Genomic DNA, 17,024 nt, shown 5'->3' with positions numbered 1-17,024 from the left:
AAGTGCTTTAGAGAGAAAAATACAGTCGAAGGATAACTATACACGGTCTGGGACCGATTTACGGGAAAACTCCCTATTGCATTAACAAGGATTATATTTATGTATAATTTAGTCAAATCAGAACATAAATAATCGTAGAAGTCGAGAAATTAATTAAAAGATATTAAAAGGAAAGAAAGAAATAAGATGGTCCCAATTTAAGAGGACGAGGAAGAGGAAAGAAAAGAAAAAAAGAGGAGAAAAGATTGGTGGAAGGCTTTAATAGAATGGTTTTAATTAGAATGAGTTGGGGTAGATTGGACCACTCATCCATCACGCCCCTCACAGGCCCTATTACAGGGAACATTTTGCACAACACAATATTGGCATCTAATTCCCATTATTATTATTTTTCTTATATCTTTCTCTTCTTCATCTTCTTATCTTTCTGGCACCTAAAAATTTTCTTTACTGTTGTATTGAATTTTGATCAGATTATTAGCTAGCCCCACCCCACCAGTCACAGCAATAACCCATATCTGAAAAAGCCTGCTGCGTCTATAGTTTAGCTTCAGTTCTGGGGATTCGTATCGCACCTTTCAAAGAAACTTGACCTATCGTGCATGATAACGCTTTTTACCTGATAATTTGACCTCTTCGAATATATAGTCTGGTTTTCGCTGAAAGCCTGATTCTTGTGTTATTTTTTTAAATCAGAGGTATTTAAATAAGAAAGGGTGGATTAGGGGGTTAGTTTATTAAATAAACTTGTGGGAACTCTATTTTGTATTTTATGTGTGTGTGTATATATATATATATATATATATATATATTGACCCACTATTTTCTTTAAGAGAGAGGGGAAAAGAAATCATACGGGAGGATGAATTAATGTAAGTATGAGTTTTCTTTTTCCATCTGTGATGTTCAGAGAGATGTGTGTGTTTTTTTTCTTATTCTGTTTGGTTTCAAGGCTTGGCCTTTCTAGCTGGGTTATTAAGCGTACATCTCTGATAAAAGAAGAACAAAAGCGAGGCCCATTTGTTTGCTTTGCTTTGCTTCTCACCCACCATTATCTATATCTTTTTCTCTCTTCTTTAAAGTTGTTTATTATTGTTACACCACACAAGATTCACCCCCCACCACCTCCATATATGGTTACCCTAAACATATGAACATAGTATGCTCTTCCATTTATAGAAATCTTACTGTTTCCAAACACAAAAGTATGTGTGTACTCAAGCTTTCTTGATCTTTCGGTTAGACTCTTGTTTTCTTATTAGTGGGTTGGATCTTGATTGGTTTTTCAGATGACTCAAGTGGAGTTTTTAAGGGCCTGAATCAAGAGTTTTGAAGAATAAAAGAAAGGGAAGATCACCAAGATCTTCATATACAGTAATATAGCTTTTGTATGGCTGGTTCGTCAACTGGATATTGCTATTCTGATTCATCTTCAAGTGGGAACCCAAATATGCAGACTCCTCAACATGTAATGAGCCAGTTGCAGACTTTTGAGTCCAATTCAGAGATCTACAATTTAACTGCAGGAATGGAGATGATAGGGTTTCCTTCGAAGAATCTGCCCCAAGAAAATAGCAGCTCGTTTTTGTGGAAAGGGTTCTTCAACAAGCCTGGAAACCACACCAGTTCATCTTCTTCGAAAGTGATAAACGAGCCCAGCTCAAGTGAATTTTACCAGCATGATTTAGCTGGGATTTCTGATATAACAATGAATATTCCACCAGATTCTTACCACCAGAACAGATTGATGGTAGATGATTCAAATTTGAGATGTGTTTTTCCTTGTGAAGGTAATGAAAGGCCAAGCCAAGGTCTTTCACTTTCTTTGAGTTCATCTAATCCTTCCACTATCGGGATTCAATCTTTTGAACTCAGACAACAAGATGATCTGAGATTTGGCCCGTCAAGTTCTAGGTCGGTTAACGTTCAGAACCAGTCAGATTCGATGCCAGGGTTGGTCCATTTTGGGCATTCGAAGTTCATGGGGCCGGCTCAGGAGCTTCTGAATGAGTTTTGTAATCTTGAGACAAAGCAAAATGATGAAAATTCAAAGAAAAAGTTGCAGAAAAATGGCGATTTTCATGATGATGAAAGTGTCATTAAAAGCCAATCACTTTACTCTCTTGACCTTTTGGAGTTGCAGAAAAGAAAAGCCAAGTTGCTTCATATGCTGGAAGAGGTATATCTGTGTATATCTTTCTTTAAAGATTTTTTTTTTCAATTTTTTTGCAATATTTGATAACTGATATTTAAATCTGAACTAACTACGTGAATGGAGACTCTCTTTCATTAATGCCCACATGGTGACAAATCCGGAGTTCCATTTAATTGTAGAACCATCCACTCTTGTTCAGCTTTCCGGCCTTTATCTCTGGTGTAAAGTAACCTTAAACTTCAAGAAAAGTTGCAACTTTGGCCTCTTTGCTATGATTTGTTTTTACACTTTTTCCTGTTTTATGTATAGGTGGATAAAAGGTATGAGCACTACTGTGATCAGATGAAGGCTGTGGTATCATCTTTCGAATCTGTAGCCGGAAATGGCGCTGCCACGGTGTACTCGGCCTTGGCCTCAAGGGCTATGTCGAGGCACTTTAGATGCTTAAGAGATGGAATTGTGAGCCAAATTAAGGCCACAAAAAAGGCAATGGGAGACAAAGATACTGCCGCTCCAGGAACTAGCAAAGGAGAAACACCAAGATTACGATTTATTGATCAATCTTTGAGGCAACATCGGCAATTCCAACAAATGAGCATGATGGAAAGTCATCCATGGAGACCGCAACGAGGCCTACCCGAAAGATCGGTTTCTGTTCTCCGTGCTTGGCTTTTCGAGCACTTCCTTCACCCGTAATTTACTCTTCTTTAACAAATTCAAATTTAAGATCGTGAATTGTAAAAGTTAGTACTACAGTTAATCCTGTTATATATGCGTAACTGTTCCATACAGATTCTCGAACAGAAAGAAAACATCCCACTTTCTGTTTTAGAATTCTCAGGTTCTTGTTTCTTGTTTCAAATCATTAGTTTGCAGACGCAAGCCGGTGCATGGTTAATTTGTTATTTTCTATTCACCACCATTAAGAATATTCCATCACTTCATTTTTGTATTAGTGTACATAGGTAGCTCCGATGTCCATGTATTTCTTCTTTGTTTTTATGGAATTTTCTTGGATCTTTCTGTTATAGTTTGTGGATTTGATTCTACCTCAACCTCCATAGGACCCCATCTCCCCCTCTCACTCTCATCCACTCATGTTTTTCATATCTTTCTTCTCAAAAGTAAACAAGTGCAAACTCACATGCCATGAAAGAAATATGTCATCAAATGTATCGAAATTAATTTCATGGATGCTAGCTAAGCTGATTTTTCTTGAAATTTTGCAGGTATCCAAGTGATGTAGATAAACATATTTTAGCCCGCCAAACAGGCCTTTCAAGAAGCCAGGCAAGTCCCTTTTTAACCTAAAGTTATTTTATTAAATCTATGAATTTATTTATACGTACAATCAACTAAACGTATCTTCATTAAATAAAGCACCAAGATTAAATTATCCAATGAAGATTATTTTATTTAATTATTTTTTTGTCATTACACTAGGACTCATTACAAACCTTATTTTTCAAATAATCACCAAGCGACATGAAAGATGTAGCCGCTATACTCTCCTCCATATACTAATCGATTTTCCAGAAGATGCCTTATTATATAAAACTTTCTAAATATTCAGATCTTTGATAAATGATAAATATTAATTCAGAAAATTTTCAAAAATTACTAATTTTGTCTTACTGCAGGTTTCAAATTGGTTCATCAATGCAAGAGTGAGGCTATGGAAACCCATGGTGGAGGAAATGTACTTAGAAGAGCTGAAAGAGCGAGATGGAGTGGGAGCTTTAGAGGTTACAAATCTTGATGAAAACGAAAGGCTGCAGAATCAAAATCTTTCCATAAACGAAAATGATCAAAAGCCAACACAGGATCAATTAGTACGAATCGATTCGGAATGTCTATCTTCCATAATCAACAATCCTGAGAAAAACAACGGCAAAAAGAACAGAACCCTCCGAAACGAACTGCAAAACCAGGCTTTCGGCAGAGTAGCGGGAGACTCATATGGTGCCATGGAACTTGACTTCTCATCATCATACACTCACCATGCAGCAGCCACCGGCTCTTATGTCGAGAACGCCTGTGTTCCCAGCTACGCAGCTGGCGGAGGCGGGGTGTCCTTGACATTGGGATTGCAGCAACATGGTGGGGTGAGTTTATCATTCTCCCCGACGTCCCAAAATTCGATCTTTTACCCTAGAGATCACATGGAAGATTGCCAAACTGTCCAGTACTCACTTTTGGATAGCGAGAGCCAGACGTTGCCGTACAGGAATTTGATGGGTGCACAGTTGCTGCATGATTTGGCTGGATAAGTTTTCTTTTTCCAGAAAATTTTAGAAAAGGGATAAAAAAAATCAAGAAAGTTTGTATTTTGTCGGTGAAGTTATTTTTGCCGAGTGTTTCAAGAACATGTGGTATACATAAAATATTGGGTTATATAGGTTAATGATATTTATGTGCAATTTGGTGTTCGCCATAAATGAATTAATCTGCTTGAGTTTCTTGCATTTTTTCATGGATTATACCGCTTTTTTCATTCATTTAATTGTGAATTTCGTTAAATCTACCATATTGAATCTAATAAAAACCTTTTTAGTCACAAAAATTGGGTTTAGTTCAACTTCCCTTGAGGACAATATTACTCTCACGATAAATCAAAAGATCATCATTGTGCTAAAAAAAAAAAATTATGTGGAGTCAAGCATGAACCCTCATATTTTAATCAATGATAGTGGTTGCTTTTGCAACGAAAGATAATACCTACACTGAAGCATTTCGTAATTAACCCAAAAATTATACGGGTCAATGTAAGAATATCTTTTTGTTCTTTTAATTGCTCTCTAATCTTGATGGAAACTTCTGTGGTTCTAATGTTCCAAATTTGTTGGGGCCATTATTAAGATTTTTTTTTGTTATTTTAGCTACGATTACATGAAAATTGCAAAGGATATCGACCCTCGATTTCGGGTTAGGACTTCTCATCTTACAAGTTACAAAAAATCATGATAATCTCATCATTGTGGTCCTCTACTTTCTTCCAAAGAATTTTATTGCTTTTCAAGAGTCAACAATGGGATAGTTTTTGCTACCATGAACTTTAATTTCTCCAAGAGATATGGTCTTTCTTAACTTATTTTACAAAATGTTGAATGAAAAGTTTATAAAAACAATCAGGAGGACCATTTTCTATTTTTTTTTTAAATTGTGAATTCAGCTCCTTTTGTTACTATTTTTTTAATGAAATTGTGTTTAATTTGATCATTAAGGAGATTGGTCCAAAAATATTGATAATAATAAATAACAAAAATGGGCTTAAAATATCAGATTAATTGTAAAAAAAAATTTTTTTTAATGTTTTCCACGCAACTCCTCTCCGGATGCCTACTTGAGGATAATTAAAGCTCAATAATGCGTTAATCATCAAATTTTCAGGGATCCCTACTAATTAGACCGTTAAGCGACTTCTCGTTGGCTAAAGATAATTGAAAACGATGCCAAATTTTGATATTTCAACCACCCTAATATATAGTCTATTTAGCTTAATTAATGGAATAACAAGTCATATATTATAATTTATATCAAATTTCATCCTATGTTTCGAACTGTATAAGATCGTGCTGAAAATCGATTTAGCTTTTAGCTAAGATCAGCTTTAGCTAAATCAGGTGGAACTGAAAAAATTAATTGAGTAAAGGTGTTTTTAGCTGTGTCAAACATTTATTCGTTATACATGAAAAACACGATATTTTGGGGAACACAAAAAATCTTACGAGATCGTCTCACGAGTCAATTTAGTGAGATAGAAATTCAACCTGGCTTGATCTATGAAAAAAATATTAATTTTTATGTTAAAAGTGTTATTAATTTTATATGGATTAGTTCAACCCTTGTCATTGATTTAAATATTTGAGACCGTCTTGTTCGATCAATTTTATTTATATGGGCTTATATGTGAATAATTATGTGTTGTGTGTTATCTATTAAGTTAAGCCCAAATTAAAGTGATCAACTAAGGTTTTGAATTATTGAGCTTTAGTGTATCTAATAGGTTGTGAGCCTTTAATGTGTAGAGATATAAGTGTAATTTCTGTTTTTATGATGAGCTAAAACAAAAATATCAGAAGATAATGATAAACATTATCTATATATATAAGTCATGGTCCCCAGATCTCGCGTTATCACGTTCCTATTCTATCTTTTATTAAGAAAATAGTTTTGAAAAGAAATTAAAGGATTCTATCAAGAAAAGAGCGCGTAGATTTGGAAGATCAAGACAGGTTTTAAAGAATTCAGAAATATGGCTTCAGGTACGCTTTCACTTAAGTTTTTCAGTCAAATTATTAATGATTTAGCATGATTAATTCTGTGTTTTATGGATTTTCCCCAACACGTCTGACATAAGACTTACTTTTTGTAAATACTTTCCCAGGTTTCTTTTTTAAAAAGAAAAAATTCCTGAACAAAAGACTTTTAGTTTCTTCTTTAAAAATCATGGACCATATCCTTTAATTTTTGATTGCTCGCTCGAGGGGATAGAAGATAACAATATAGGTTTAAAGGTCATGCTGAAGGGGACAAATGTATTAATGGGGTGTCCTATTGATGTGTTTACATTATTTATTCAATTGCCCAACACGTGATAAATAAGCACTGACGTTTTATTTATGATTTTCATAAACAAATTTTCCACTAAATACCCAAAAATCAAGGTTTCTCTTTTTTTTTTTCTTTTGGATTGTTTCCTTATAATTTATTACCTTTTCTTGCACTTTAAAATTTGTTTTTAATCCACTATATATATATATATATATATATTTTTTTTTACAATCTTAGTTATTTTTTGATATGACACAAATCTGGCTTGACGACGCTCCATTGAGGAAAAGATTAAAATTTTAAATACAGAATCGAAACTGAAATTTATGAATATCGACTATCAAAATTTAAAAAAAAAACAACAATAATAATAACCTAATGAAAATTTTCCCAAACTACTCGAGAGTCCCTAATCTACTCACGCCATAAGAGCTTGCATGTGCATATATCACACGCTATTTAATTCTGCAAAGCAATTCGTGGCTTGCTTGCCAGTTGCCTCAATTACACGAGTGGGGGAATACGGGTAGTTGAAAGGATAAAAATCATTGACTTGTTGGGCTGTACATGGGCCACATTAATATCTACTCGAGCCCACTTAGGGTACTGGCCCATGCATCCCACTCCAATTATTGATTTTTTTAATTTATCCGTCAACATAGAATATTAGAGGAGATTAATTAATTTCATTCGTCAAATGTTTCTGTTAAATATAACCAGCATATAGCTGCGTTTTGGATAATAATTTGTGTTATTTATCATCCTGGGTTGCTTCCCGAAATTTGCCGTGGAAACTTCGTTGATATCGATATTATGTAATTTTAAATTTCATACTTATAAACTAATTTTTTTTTTCTTATAATATATGGCATTTGCATCCCAAATGTTAAAGTCGAAAAAATTGTTGATGCAGTGACATAAACATTTTTTCGTTGTCAAATGTTGATGCCTGTGGGCTGATGCCAAAGGAAACGGGCTCGGTAAATTATCCGAATCTTGAATCGAGTATCGGGCTCATCATTGTCAATTTAAAATGAGTTTGGGCCAATCGATGACCCAAATAAGTCCAATAAGCTTAACAGAGGAAGTCCAAACAAAAAACTCTATCTGCGGATTATGTACAATTCGAATTTTTACTTTTAATCGAATTTTAGTTTTTAATGAAGTTTTTATCTTTAAATTAAAATATAGGAATAAGTCAGTAAAAGATATTATATTATTGAAAATTTTCTTCCAATCTCTTTTTTTCCCCTAAAAAATAGGGATTAAGCTCTCTTGGCATTTAGTATCTGAAAATCCAAAAAAAAATTTATGATATGATTTTCAAAACTACAATTACTTTATTTATAAGATAAGATAAAATAAAAATAAGAGTTAAGGTACTGATTTGATATTAATGACGAAATAAAGGTACCAAATATTAACATAAATATGACACAAATCCGAAATGTTGACCCATCCTTGGAGTTCAAATTAACCTGACCATCGTCGATCCCCTTCCAGGTAACGATGACAAATACTCTCTTTAGGGCATTGATTCAACCCTAAATCTGTGTGTTTCTTCGATCCTTGCTGGATTTGTTGATATGAGGATCGGTTACACTCAAATTTGAAGCTTGGAATTCTGTTGGCTTTTTGATGCATTATCCGATACTCTGTTGTTCATAGCATTGCAGTAATTCGAGTTGTCTGATTGTTTTGGTGCAAAAGGATGGATTTAGTATCCAAGTACCAGGTAATTTTCAGTTTTGCGAATTTATTTGGCTTAGGTTTTTTTTTTAATTGGATCTCAAGCTTTTAATTTTAGTTATTGCTTAGAAGCTCATATTTTGCGGAGTCCAGTTGGAATGCATGTCCATGGTTTCGTGACATTTTGAGTTCTTCTTTTTAGTATGTCTGCTTCCCCCCCTGTCCATGTGTATTATGTATTGAAAGTATCATTGATTTGAATTAATTTCGATTCAGGGTGTTGTTGGGCGGGTTTTTGGAAATGACAGTTCCAGTTCAAATGACGATAGGTAATATTTCATGCTTTGACTTTTAAGCGTTCTATAAGGTACTTAGGCTGATATTTATTGATAATCTTATTCATGCCCCATATATTGATAGTTATGTTGAGCGCTTGCTTGACCGCATTAGCAATGGTGTCCTGGCTGAGGACAGAAGGAATGCCATGTCTGAACTTCAATCAGTTGTGGCGGAGAGTCGTGCTGCACAGTTAGCTTTTGGAGCAATGGGTGGGTTCATCCATTTTCATCAGATGAGCTTGTGTTTTATACTTCTGATTTCATCTAGTGTGATGTGATTTATTCCTTCGGCTCAATTTTGTTGCAGGCTTTCCTGTAATGTTGAGTGTTTTAAAGGAGGAGCGCGATGATGTAGAAATGGTTGGAAGCTTCGGTCATCTTAATTTTCGTTTGTTTCCCAAATTTAATGTTATCATTTTAACTTCTGATATTGGTGTGACGAGTTTCCATTTGTAATCTTTGTCTAGGCATTTTGGCTGATGTAGTTGTTGTAGTAAGTAATTTATAGTGAAAGAATTTTCAATTTTTTTCACATGAACTGTGTTCTAAAAAGCGGTAGGCTTGCGGCCACCCACCGCCTACTAACTAGGTGCTTACCCGGCCACCCCATGCGCCTAGGTGGTTTTTTTACCTATATATTTAATTTTTTTTGTTTATTTCTGTAGTTATTTAGTTATTCTTATATATCGGATTCAAACTCAAAATCAATGGCGCTATCTAAGTGGTTTTTCTTTTTTACCTAAGTATATAATTTTTTTTGTTTATCTCCGTATTTCTCCAAAAGTTCATCAATATCGGATTCAATCTCAAAATCAATGACATATTCTTTTTTTTATACGATACGAATTGATTGAAAAATACGTCGAACAATTCTTTTAAAAATTGGGATGGTGAGCAACCGTCCAACGCCTAGGCGGCGGCTAGACAGTCCTAGGCGGCCTTTTAGAGCACTGCATCTACTAGTTCATGAGTTACAGTTCGTGTGTTTCAAATTAAAGAGAATTTTCTAATCCAGGTTTGATCAGCAATATGTTGCACTTGTTTAAATATTACACTTCCCCCAACCATGTTGCAATTTTATATTTTTGATACAGCAATAGTTTCTCTGGGTTCAAAGTGGTATCATGTTCTGTGGTAGCATTGTTATCATATAACCTTAAATGATTACAACTGTTTTTCATGCCTCGTGTCTCATGAGCCAGAGTTTCAGAAGTAGATACACGCCAATGTGTGTGCATGCAAAACATTAATTGCTACAAACTGCAGCTATTACTATAGAATTGATTGTGACTGACACAGTGTTGTTGCCTATCAATGATCTCTCATTATTTCCGTTGATACTTTATGTTTTCATTGATATGGTCAGGTTCGAGGGGCTCTAGAAACTCTTGTAAGTGCCTTAAGTCCTGTTGAACATGCAAGAGTATCGAAGAATGAGGTTGAGCCTGCTTTGTTGAACAGTGATCTGTTATCTAGAGAAGTAGAAAGCATTTCTCTTCTTCTGAGTCTATTGGTAAGGTTTACAAAAAAAGCATGTTCTTGTATCACATATTTATTCATTTTATCAGTACCTTTGCAGTCCGAGGAGGATTTCTACGTGCGATATTATACACTGCAATTATTGACAGCACTTCTAACCAATTCTCCGAACAGGTAAAACTGTGTTTATATTCTTTAAATACTATGTATACTCCTCTTAGGAAAATTAAATAGTAGGTCATTGGAGTTATTTGCAGTCTTCAGGAAGCTATTCTCACGATTCCACGTGGTGTAGCTCGGCTTATGGACATGCTCATGGATCGTGAGGTATCTATCTGAACTAGTTAGATATTTCTGATTAACATCTTTCATAATGTTCTCCAGTTGACAGATCTTATTTTTAGGTTATACGGAATGAAGCATTATTGCTTCTTACATATTTGACTCGGGAAGCTCAGGTGATTGTATCCCTTTGAAAAACCATTTGAAATCCTTTTCACGTACTTCCTTGTTTCTCCAATTTTATGAAGGATTTCTGGTGGGATGTTTATGACAGAACCAAAAAGCATTTATTTCCATTACTTTAAAGAGTTTGTTATGCTAATGTCCCAGTTGATTGTGTACATGTCCAGACAGTTGCCATGGCCCATGTGAAATAATAACTTGAATGCATTAAACACAAAGAGTGGTATGCCACGAGATCAAATAAATCATATGTTTACATTTTGGATAAGATACTAGGATAAATGAAAAAATAAATTTAGACTTTGTTTGTGCCTTAGTGGGATAAAGAAAATACATGGATGAAAGATCGACAGATAATTCTATTTTATTTTTTTCTGGCTATTTATCGAGTTTTTACTATTCAGGAAATTCAAAAAATTGTGGTCTTTGAAGGTGCATTTGAGAAGATTTTTAGCATCATTAAAGAGGAAGGAGGTTCTGAAGGTGGTGTTGTTGTGCAGGTGATGTACGATTGAGACTCTGATCATGTCATGGCTCTCTCATTTAACAAATTTAAGGATTTTTGGATGTTAAGCTTGTTGTATACTGTATTCCATACTTGTTTATTTAATTTTCTTCGAAGAATGTGGTTTCATTTGTCACCCTCCTATCTGACGTGATTGGTGTACATAATTCTATCTACCTTAGGTTATATTCTTTTCATGTTAAAATATTTTCTGCATTTTGATGACAAACAGGACTGTCTCGAATTGTTGAACAATCTCCTTCGAAATAATGCCTCAAATCAGGTTGAGCTCATTATTACTTGTTTATCGTTTTGTTTCTCAATAAATGCAAAAATTTAGATCAGTGTCTTAAATGTTTCAAAGTTGATTGGAATATGGCATAGGTGTTGCTTAGGGAGACAATGGGCTTTGACTCTTTGATCTCAATTTTGAAGCTCAGAGGAAGCACCTATAAGTTCACACAACAGAAGGTAAAACAAAAATGTGCTAGAAGTTCTTTTATTTGTGCAATATTAGGATTTAGTTTCTCTCTAACATGTGATCTTTTTCTAAATTTTTTCCATTTTTGAACAACTGGTTGTCAGTAGACGATAAATCTTGTTAGTGTGTTGGACACTATTAATTTATTCCTACTTGGAAATCAAGAAGCTGATCCTGGAAAAGACACTGACAGGATGGCCAATAAAACTGTTTTGGTTCAGGTTCATAATAATTTCAAAGTTTATATAAAAAATTTACATTCCTATTGTATTATTTTCTCACAAACAACTTTAATGACTGTAGAAGAAGGTGTTGGATCATCTTTTGATGTTGGGAGTTGAGAGTCAATGGGCCCCTGTTGCTGTTCGTTGTATGGTAAGATAACTGTTCCACAATAATGCATTTCTTTCTGATACTTTATTCATACACTTTTGAGCATTTCTGTTTCTGTCTCTCCCAAATACTTTAGAAAAATAAGTCATTTTCTATCATTGGCAAATAAGGAAAATATACCTTGATGTAAACTATTGTTCGGAAAAAAACTTTGCTTGTGTTTGGTTAACTTGAGGGTTGAGTAGACAAACATGCTCATTAATTGGTCAAATTACAGTACCATTTTCATTTTCAATGTGCAAATGTGGTGCTTTTCTTTCTTCGTAAAATCTTGTCAAGTTTATCATATTTTATTTTCTCTAAAGTTTCTGATGTTCTCAGTTGAATCTGTAACTTTTTTCAGGCACTCAGATGTATTGGTGACCTAGTTATCAATCACCCTAAGAATCGTGATGCCCTTGCAAGTAAAGTACTTGGAGAGGAGCCACAAGTTGAGCCTGCCCTAAATTCTATTCTCCGGATTATTTTGAGAACTTCTAGCATGCAAGAGTTCATGGCAGCTGACTCTGTTTTTAAGAGCTTTTGTGAGGTTTGTATGTCTAGCACTAGCCTTATTTGGAGAGGAATATTTTATGTTTGAGCAAGTGCAACAAGTGTATTCTAGATTGTTCCATGCTGCGAATTGGAATTTTGTTCCGTGAATAAACTGTGCATATGTCCAGTAGTATGTGCATGTGCATTTCTCATTTTTTTGTTTTTTCTTACAATGTATTCACATTCTGTGATACAACAATTTTGGAACGATTCATTTTGTTTTATTGTGTCTTCTGATGTTTCCGTTGCAATTCTTTCTGTTTTATGATCTGCCAACTCTGGAACAGAAAAATCCCGACGGTCAAACAATGTTGGCTTCCACTTTAATTCCTCAACCTCACTCAATGATCCATGCTCCTCTAGAGGAGGATGTCAATATGTCATTTGGGAGGTGATTTAGTTTCAGGTCTTTTGCTCATTCCCACCCCTGCAATCCGAATTTAAATACTTTTAAAATTTTGTTTCTATGCAGCATGCTGCTCCATGGTCTGACATTGAGCGAGGGTGATGGCGATCTTGAGGTAATGCCATATATTTAATAAATGATATATCTTTCAGTTTTTGAGTTTTTTGTCTCCAGAAATCCGCAATAATTTTGTCTATTTAGAAGGATTAGATGACCTCTTCCATCTTTATAATCATTTTGAATTAATGTTTTTGATCAAGAAATATCCGATTTAGTCTGGATATTTTGGGGTATTAAAATCGTTGATGAATCCGAAAAATGAGAAGGGGGAGCTCTGCTGTGGCACCTTGTATTTGTATTGTCATGTTCTGGTCTTACTCTTGAAATTTCTGAAAATTTTGATTTGGTTTTGGTTAGTTTATGTTTATACATGGGGCCCAATTATTTTTGGCTTGCTCTAGCTTTACCATCTCGATTATGTCGAACTATTTTCTGGTCAGAATTTTATTAGTTTGTTGTTCTTGTGCAGACTTGCTGTAGGGCAGCCAGTGTTCTTTCTCATATTTTGAAGGATAACGTCCATTGCAAGGAGAGGGTATGCAATTCATTTCCATGTCTAGATTCTTTTTAATGAGTTATTCTTCCTGGTAAGCAAACCACTGTTTCAAATGCAAGCTTAGCAGAATTGAGAATGCTATTTGAAAAATTCATTCACAATACTTGTTGAGCATTCCTCCTTACTCGTACCTGGAAGTCTAGAATATGTTATTTTACTTAAATGATGACGTGGAAGTTGCTGCAGGTCCTTCAAATTGACCTTGAGGCACCTACGCCTTCACTGGGAGGCCCAGAGCCTTTGATGCACCGTCTGGTGAAGTACCTGGCCCTTGCCTCTTCCATGAAGAGTAAAGATGGAAAAGCCAGCACATCCGGGTCTATATATGTCCAGCCAATTCTATTAAAACTTCTGGTTATTTGGCTGTCTGATTGTCAACGTGCTGTTCAGTGTTTCCTTGATTCTCGACCGCATCTCACGTACTTGCTTGAGTTAATTTCAAATCCAACCGCGACTATATGTGTAAAGGGATTGGCTGCTGCGCTCATTGGAGAGTGTGTAATATACAATAAAATCACGGAGAGTGGAAGGGATGCTTTCAGTATTGTTGATACCATAAGTCAGAAAAACGGGCTTACATCTTTCTTTCTGAAGTTTGATGAAATGCAGAAGAGCTTGCTTTTTACATCCGCAAAGCCAGCTCTGCCCCGCAAACCACTGACAAGATCTACTGCTGCCAGTATGTCTGATTTTGAAGATGTTGACGAGAGGGAGGCTACAGATCAGAAAAATGAGAACCATCCCATGCTTGGGATGGTGCTCGATTCTCAATTTGTTTTCTTTGTGAAGGAATTAGAGGCAAAGATTAGAGAACAAATTGTAGAAATCTATAGTCACCCGAAGAGCCAGGTGGCAGTGATACCAGCAGAACTGGAACAGAGCAGTGGAGAAAGTGATGGTGACTACATCCAACGCCTAAAAAGATTTATGGAGAAGCAGTGCCTCGAGATACAGGTACTTTTCGCCTTGATGTTTAGATTTTTTGTTATTGAAGGCAGTATAGGTGGGATCCAGCGTGGCGCAAGCAGTGACGACGAAGTAGAAATAAAAAAAATTCAAATTTGATAGAATAAAATTTTGTTACGATGCACGCTCCATTGTACACCAAATCTCTTCTACCTCTGATTACATATACGCTCCTAGTTCAGTGGATTCTCTGTTTTCAAAATTTTTTTTATGTATTCCTAGCTTGCACAATATATCGATTCAAGACGCTTATGACAACGGTCTGGTCAGTTAAATCTCGTCTCCCTGGTTGAGAAGGTATCAAAGCCCCTTATTTCCTGGTGACCTAACTTTCTTACTTGGTTATTTTCGCCTGTGTGAAGGATCTTTTGAGTCGGAATTCTATTCTGGCTGAGGACCTGGCAAAGACAGGTGGCAATGTTTCATCCCAGATTGAGCATAAAACAAGTGGTGGCGTAGAAAGACTTCAGATTGACACTCTCCGCCGGGAGCTTCAAGAGTCTTTTCAACGACTAGAAACCCTCAAAGCGGAGAAAGCCAGAATTGAAGCCGAGTCCTCGAAACACCGAAATTTAGCAAGTAAAATGGAATCTGATCTTAAAAGCTTGTCTGATGCGTACAATAGCCTGGAGCAGGCAAACTTTCAACTAGAACGCGAAGTAAAAGCGCTGAAGAGTGGTGGAGCAGTGCCTGTCCCAGATGTTGAGGCAATAAAGGCAGAAGCGAGGGACGAAGCTCAAAAGGAGAGCGAAGCTGAACTTAATGATTTGCTCGTCTGTCTTGGGCAAGAGCAGAGCAAAGTGGAAAAACTTAGCGCACGCCTCCTAGAGTTGGGGGAGAATGTAGATAAATTGTTGGAAGGAATTGGAGATGATATGGGACTCCAAGATGACGACGAGGAAGATGAAGAAGATTGATTTTTGCGGTTATTTTTCATGTTCATACGTTAACTCAAACTTTATCTCGATTCTTGGAACAGTTGGATCGATCATTGTGTATTTCTTGTTTATTGTACAGTGCTGGATAATATCTATGGTCTCGGATAAAATGAAGTTGATAATCTCTTGCCAAGGCCGAAGGTTCTGTAAAGCCAAAATTGCCATGTTTGACATAAACGTATTTTTTTTTTCGGAATCAGTTTTTATACATTTTCCGGTGGGCGGAACTCAATCAACCTTCTTCAAGTCTTCGAAATTATTGAAGAATTTGAACTCATTGAGACAATGTACGCAGACAACTGAAGCCATCCCAAAACTATATGAAAACGCTATTTATTATGTTTTATTCTATTTCCACAAATTATATTTTATAACTTAAAAATAACCAGCAATCAGTAAAAGAAAATGATAAATATTTGACATGATATGACAAGATATTATATATAATAAAAACATTTTTTTGAAAAAAAATAAGTCAAATATATATTAGATTATAAATTAACGAATCCAACCTTTAGTACAAATGGAGCCCTAAATTGTTTTTGTTTGGTACGTGACGAGTAAAACATGCCATCATATCAAGTTTAAAGAGTCAATTAAAACAGCATTTCACCATATAAAGTTTGATTGATAGCACAATGATTTTGGCCGTGAGGCGTTGGTGCTAACAGGAAATTATCGAACTAGCAGGGAGTAGGCCTTGTACTACTTCACATTTGATCTAAAGCTATAATAATTAATAACAGATATTCAATAGCAATGATATGGCATGTCATTTAGGTAGTCAGACCTTAGCCAGTGGTAAGATCGTTTCAAGTCTATGTTTTCTTCTTGTCTATTAGTTTTATTTCTTACTACTAATTGTTTTCATTCAATTTATTCTTGCATGATCTTACGTTGAGAGACAAACATCATAGTACTTATTGTATATTCAAATAATTTATCTATACATCTTGCATGTATAATATGTGTGTGCAGTTTTAGTAATTAAAAAAATTATATCATGACATCATGATAGTTTTAAGTGACACTTAGCTTTAATAACATATTATATATAGTAAAAAAAAGTAATCATATAATTAGATAGTAAGTATAAATGATATTTTTAAATTATTAATCATTGTATGCCCTATAATTATGGTTGCCAAGAACCTAATTATGTTCGATCATATCCCTCCTTTTAGTCATCAAACTTGGGAATCCATAAAAATCCAAGTTGGAAAGTGTTTTCCTGCGTCACACACACTACATGTCATCACTACTATTATTTCATCAAGAAAAATCTACCCCCACTTATCCAATATCTTGAACACGACATAAAAGTTTAAGTCACCAATATTTAATGATTGCCTTTTAAATCTTTAATTCCCTTCAAGAGGACACATAATTAAATCTATTTGAACAACTATCGAATTCAAAATTTTAAATACAAGTTTCGTTTTCTATTTCGATCACAACAATTTCTCTAAAGAATATAACCATCAAATTTATGACAATAAAAAAAT

The 17,024-nt window shown here is 35.0% G+C and overlaps 2 protein-coding genes across 4 annotated transcripts; both read left to right on the top strand.

Moving 5' to 3' along the window:
- Nucleotides 1–299: 299 nt before the first annotated feature.
- LOC142545322 (homeobox protein BEL1 homolog) lies at nt 300–4,562 on the top strand. The gene is made up of 5 exons (XM_075652437.1): nt 300–872; nt 1,290–2,179; nt 2,465–2,847; nt 3,385–3,445; nt 3,796–4,562. The coding sequence occupies exons 2-5, from the start codon at nt 1,391–1,393 to the stop codon at nt 4,423–4,425; spliced, it is 1,863 nt and encodes a 620-aa protein (XP_075508552.1). The 5' UTR covers nt 300–872; nt 1,290–1,390; the 3' UTR covers nt 4,426–4,562.
- A 3,582-nt stretch (nt 4,563–8,144) lies between these two features.
- On the top strand, nt 8,145–15,749 carry LOC142545320 (golgin candidate 6-like). 3 transcript variants are annotated; one of them, XM_075652435.1, is made up of 20 exons: nt 8,145–8,212; nt 8,386–8,444; nt 8,675–8,727; nt 8,819–8,946; nt 9,044–9,096; nt 10,103–10,249; nt 10,316–10,389; nt 10,473–10,542; nt 10,620–10,673; nt 11,085–11,180; nt 11,418–11,468; nt 11,570–11,656; nt 11,774–11,887; nt 11,970–12,041; nt 12,403–12,588; nt 12,881–12,984; nt 13,066–13,114; nt 13,529–13,594; nt 13,802–14,569; nt 14,944–15,749. In XM_075652435.1, exons 2-20 carry the CDS (start codon nt 8,421–8,423, stop codon nt 15,496–15,498), a joined length of 2,751 nt encoding a protein of 916 aa, XP_075508550.1. In that variant the 5' UTR covers nt 8,145–8,212; nt 8,386–8,420; the 3' UTR covers nt 15,499–15,749. The 3 variants fall into 3 exon arrangements, with proteins under 3 accessions (XP_075508550.1, XP_075508549.1, XP_075508551.1); XM_075652434.1 differs by having other exon boundaries at nt 8,147–8,212; nt 8,378–8,444; XM_075652436.1 differs by having other exon boundaries at nt 8,190–8,305; nt 8,378–8,444.
- The last annotated feature ends 1,275 nt before the right edge of the window (nt 15,750–17,024 follow it).

Source organism: Primulina tabacum, chromosome 5, assembly GCF_025594145.1.
Source record: "Primulina tabacum isolate GXHZ01 chromosome 5, ASM2559414v2, whole genome shotgun sequence".
Lineage (NCBI taxonomy): Eukaryota > Viridiplantae > Streptophyta > Magnoliopsida > Lamiales > Gesneriaceae > Primulina > Primulina tabacum.
Note: the sequence above shows the minus strand (reverse complement) of the source record. Positions and strands in the feature narration are given on the sequence as shown.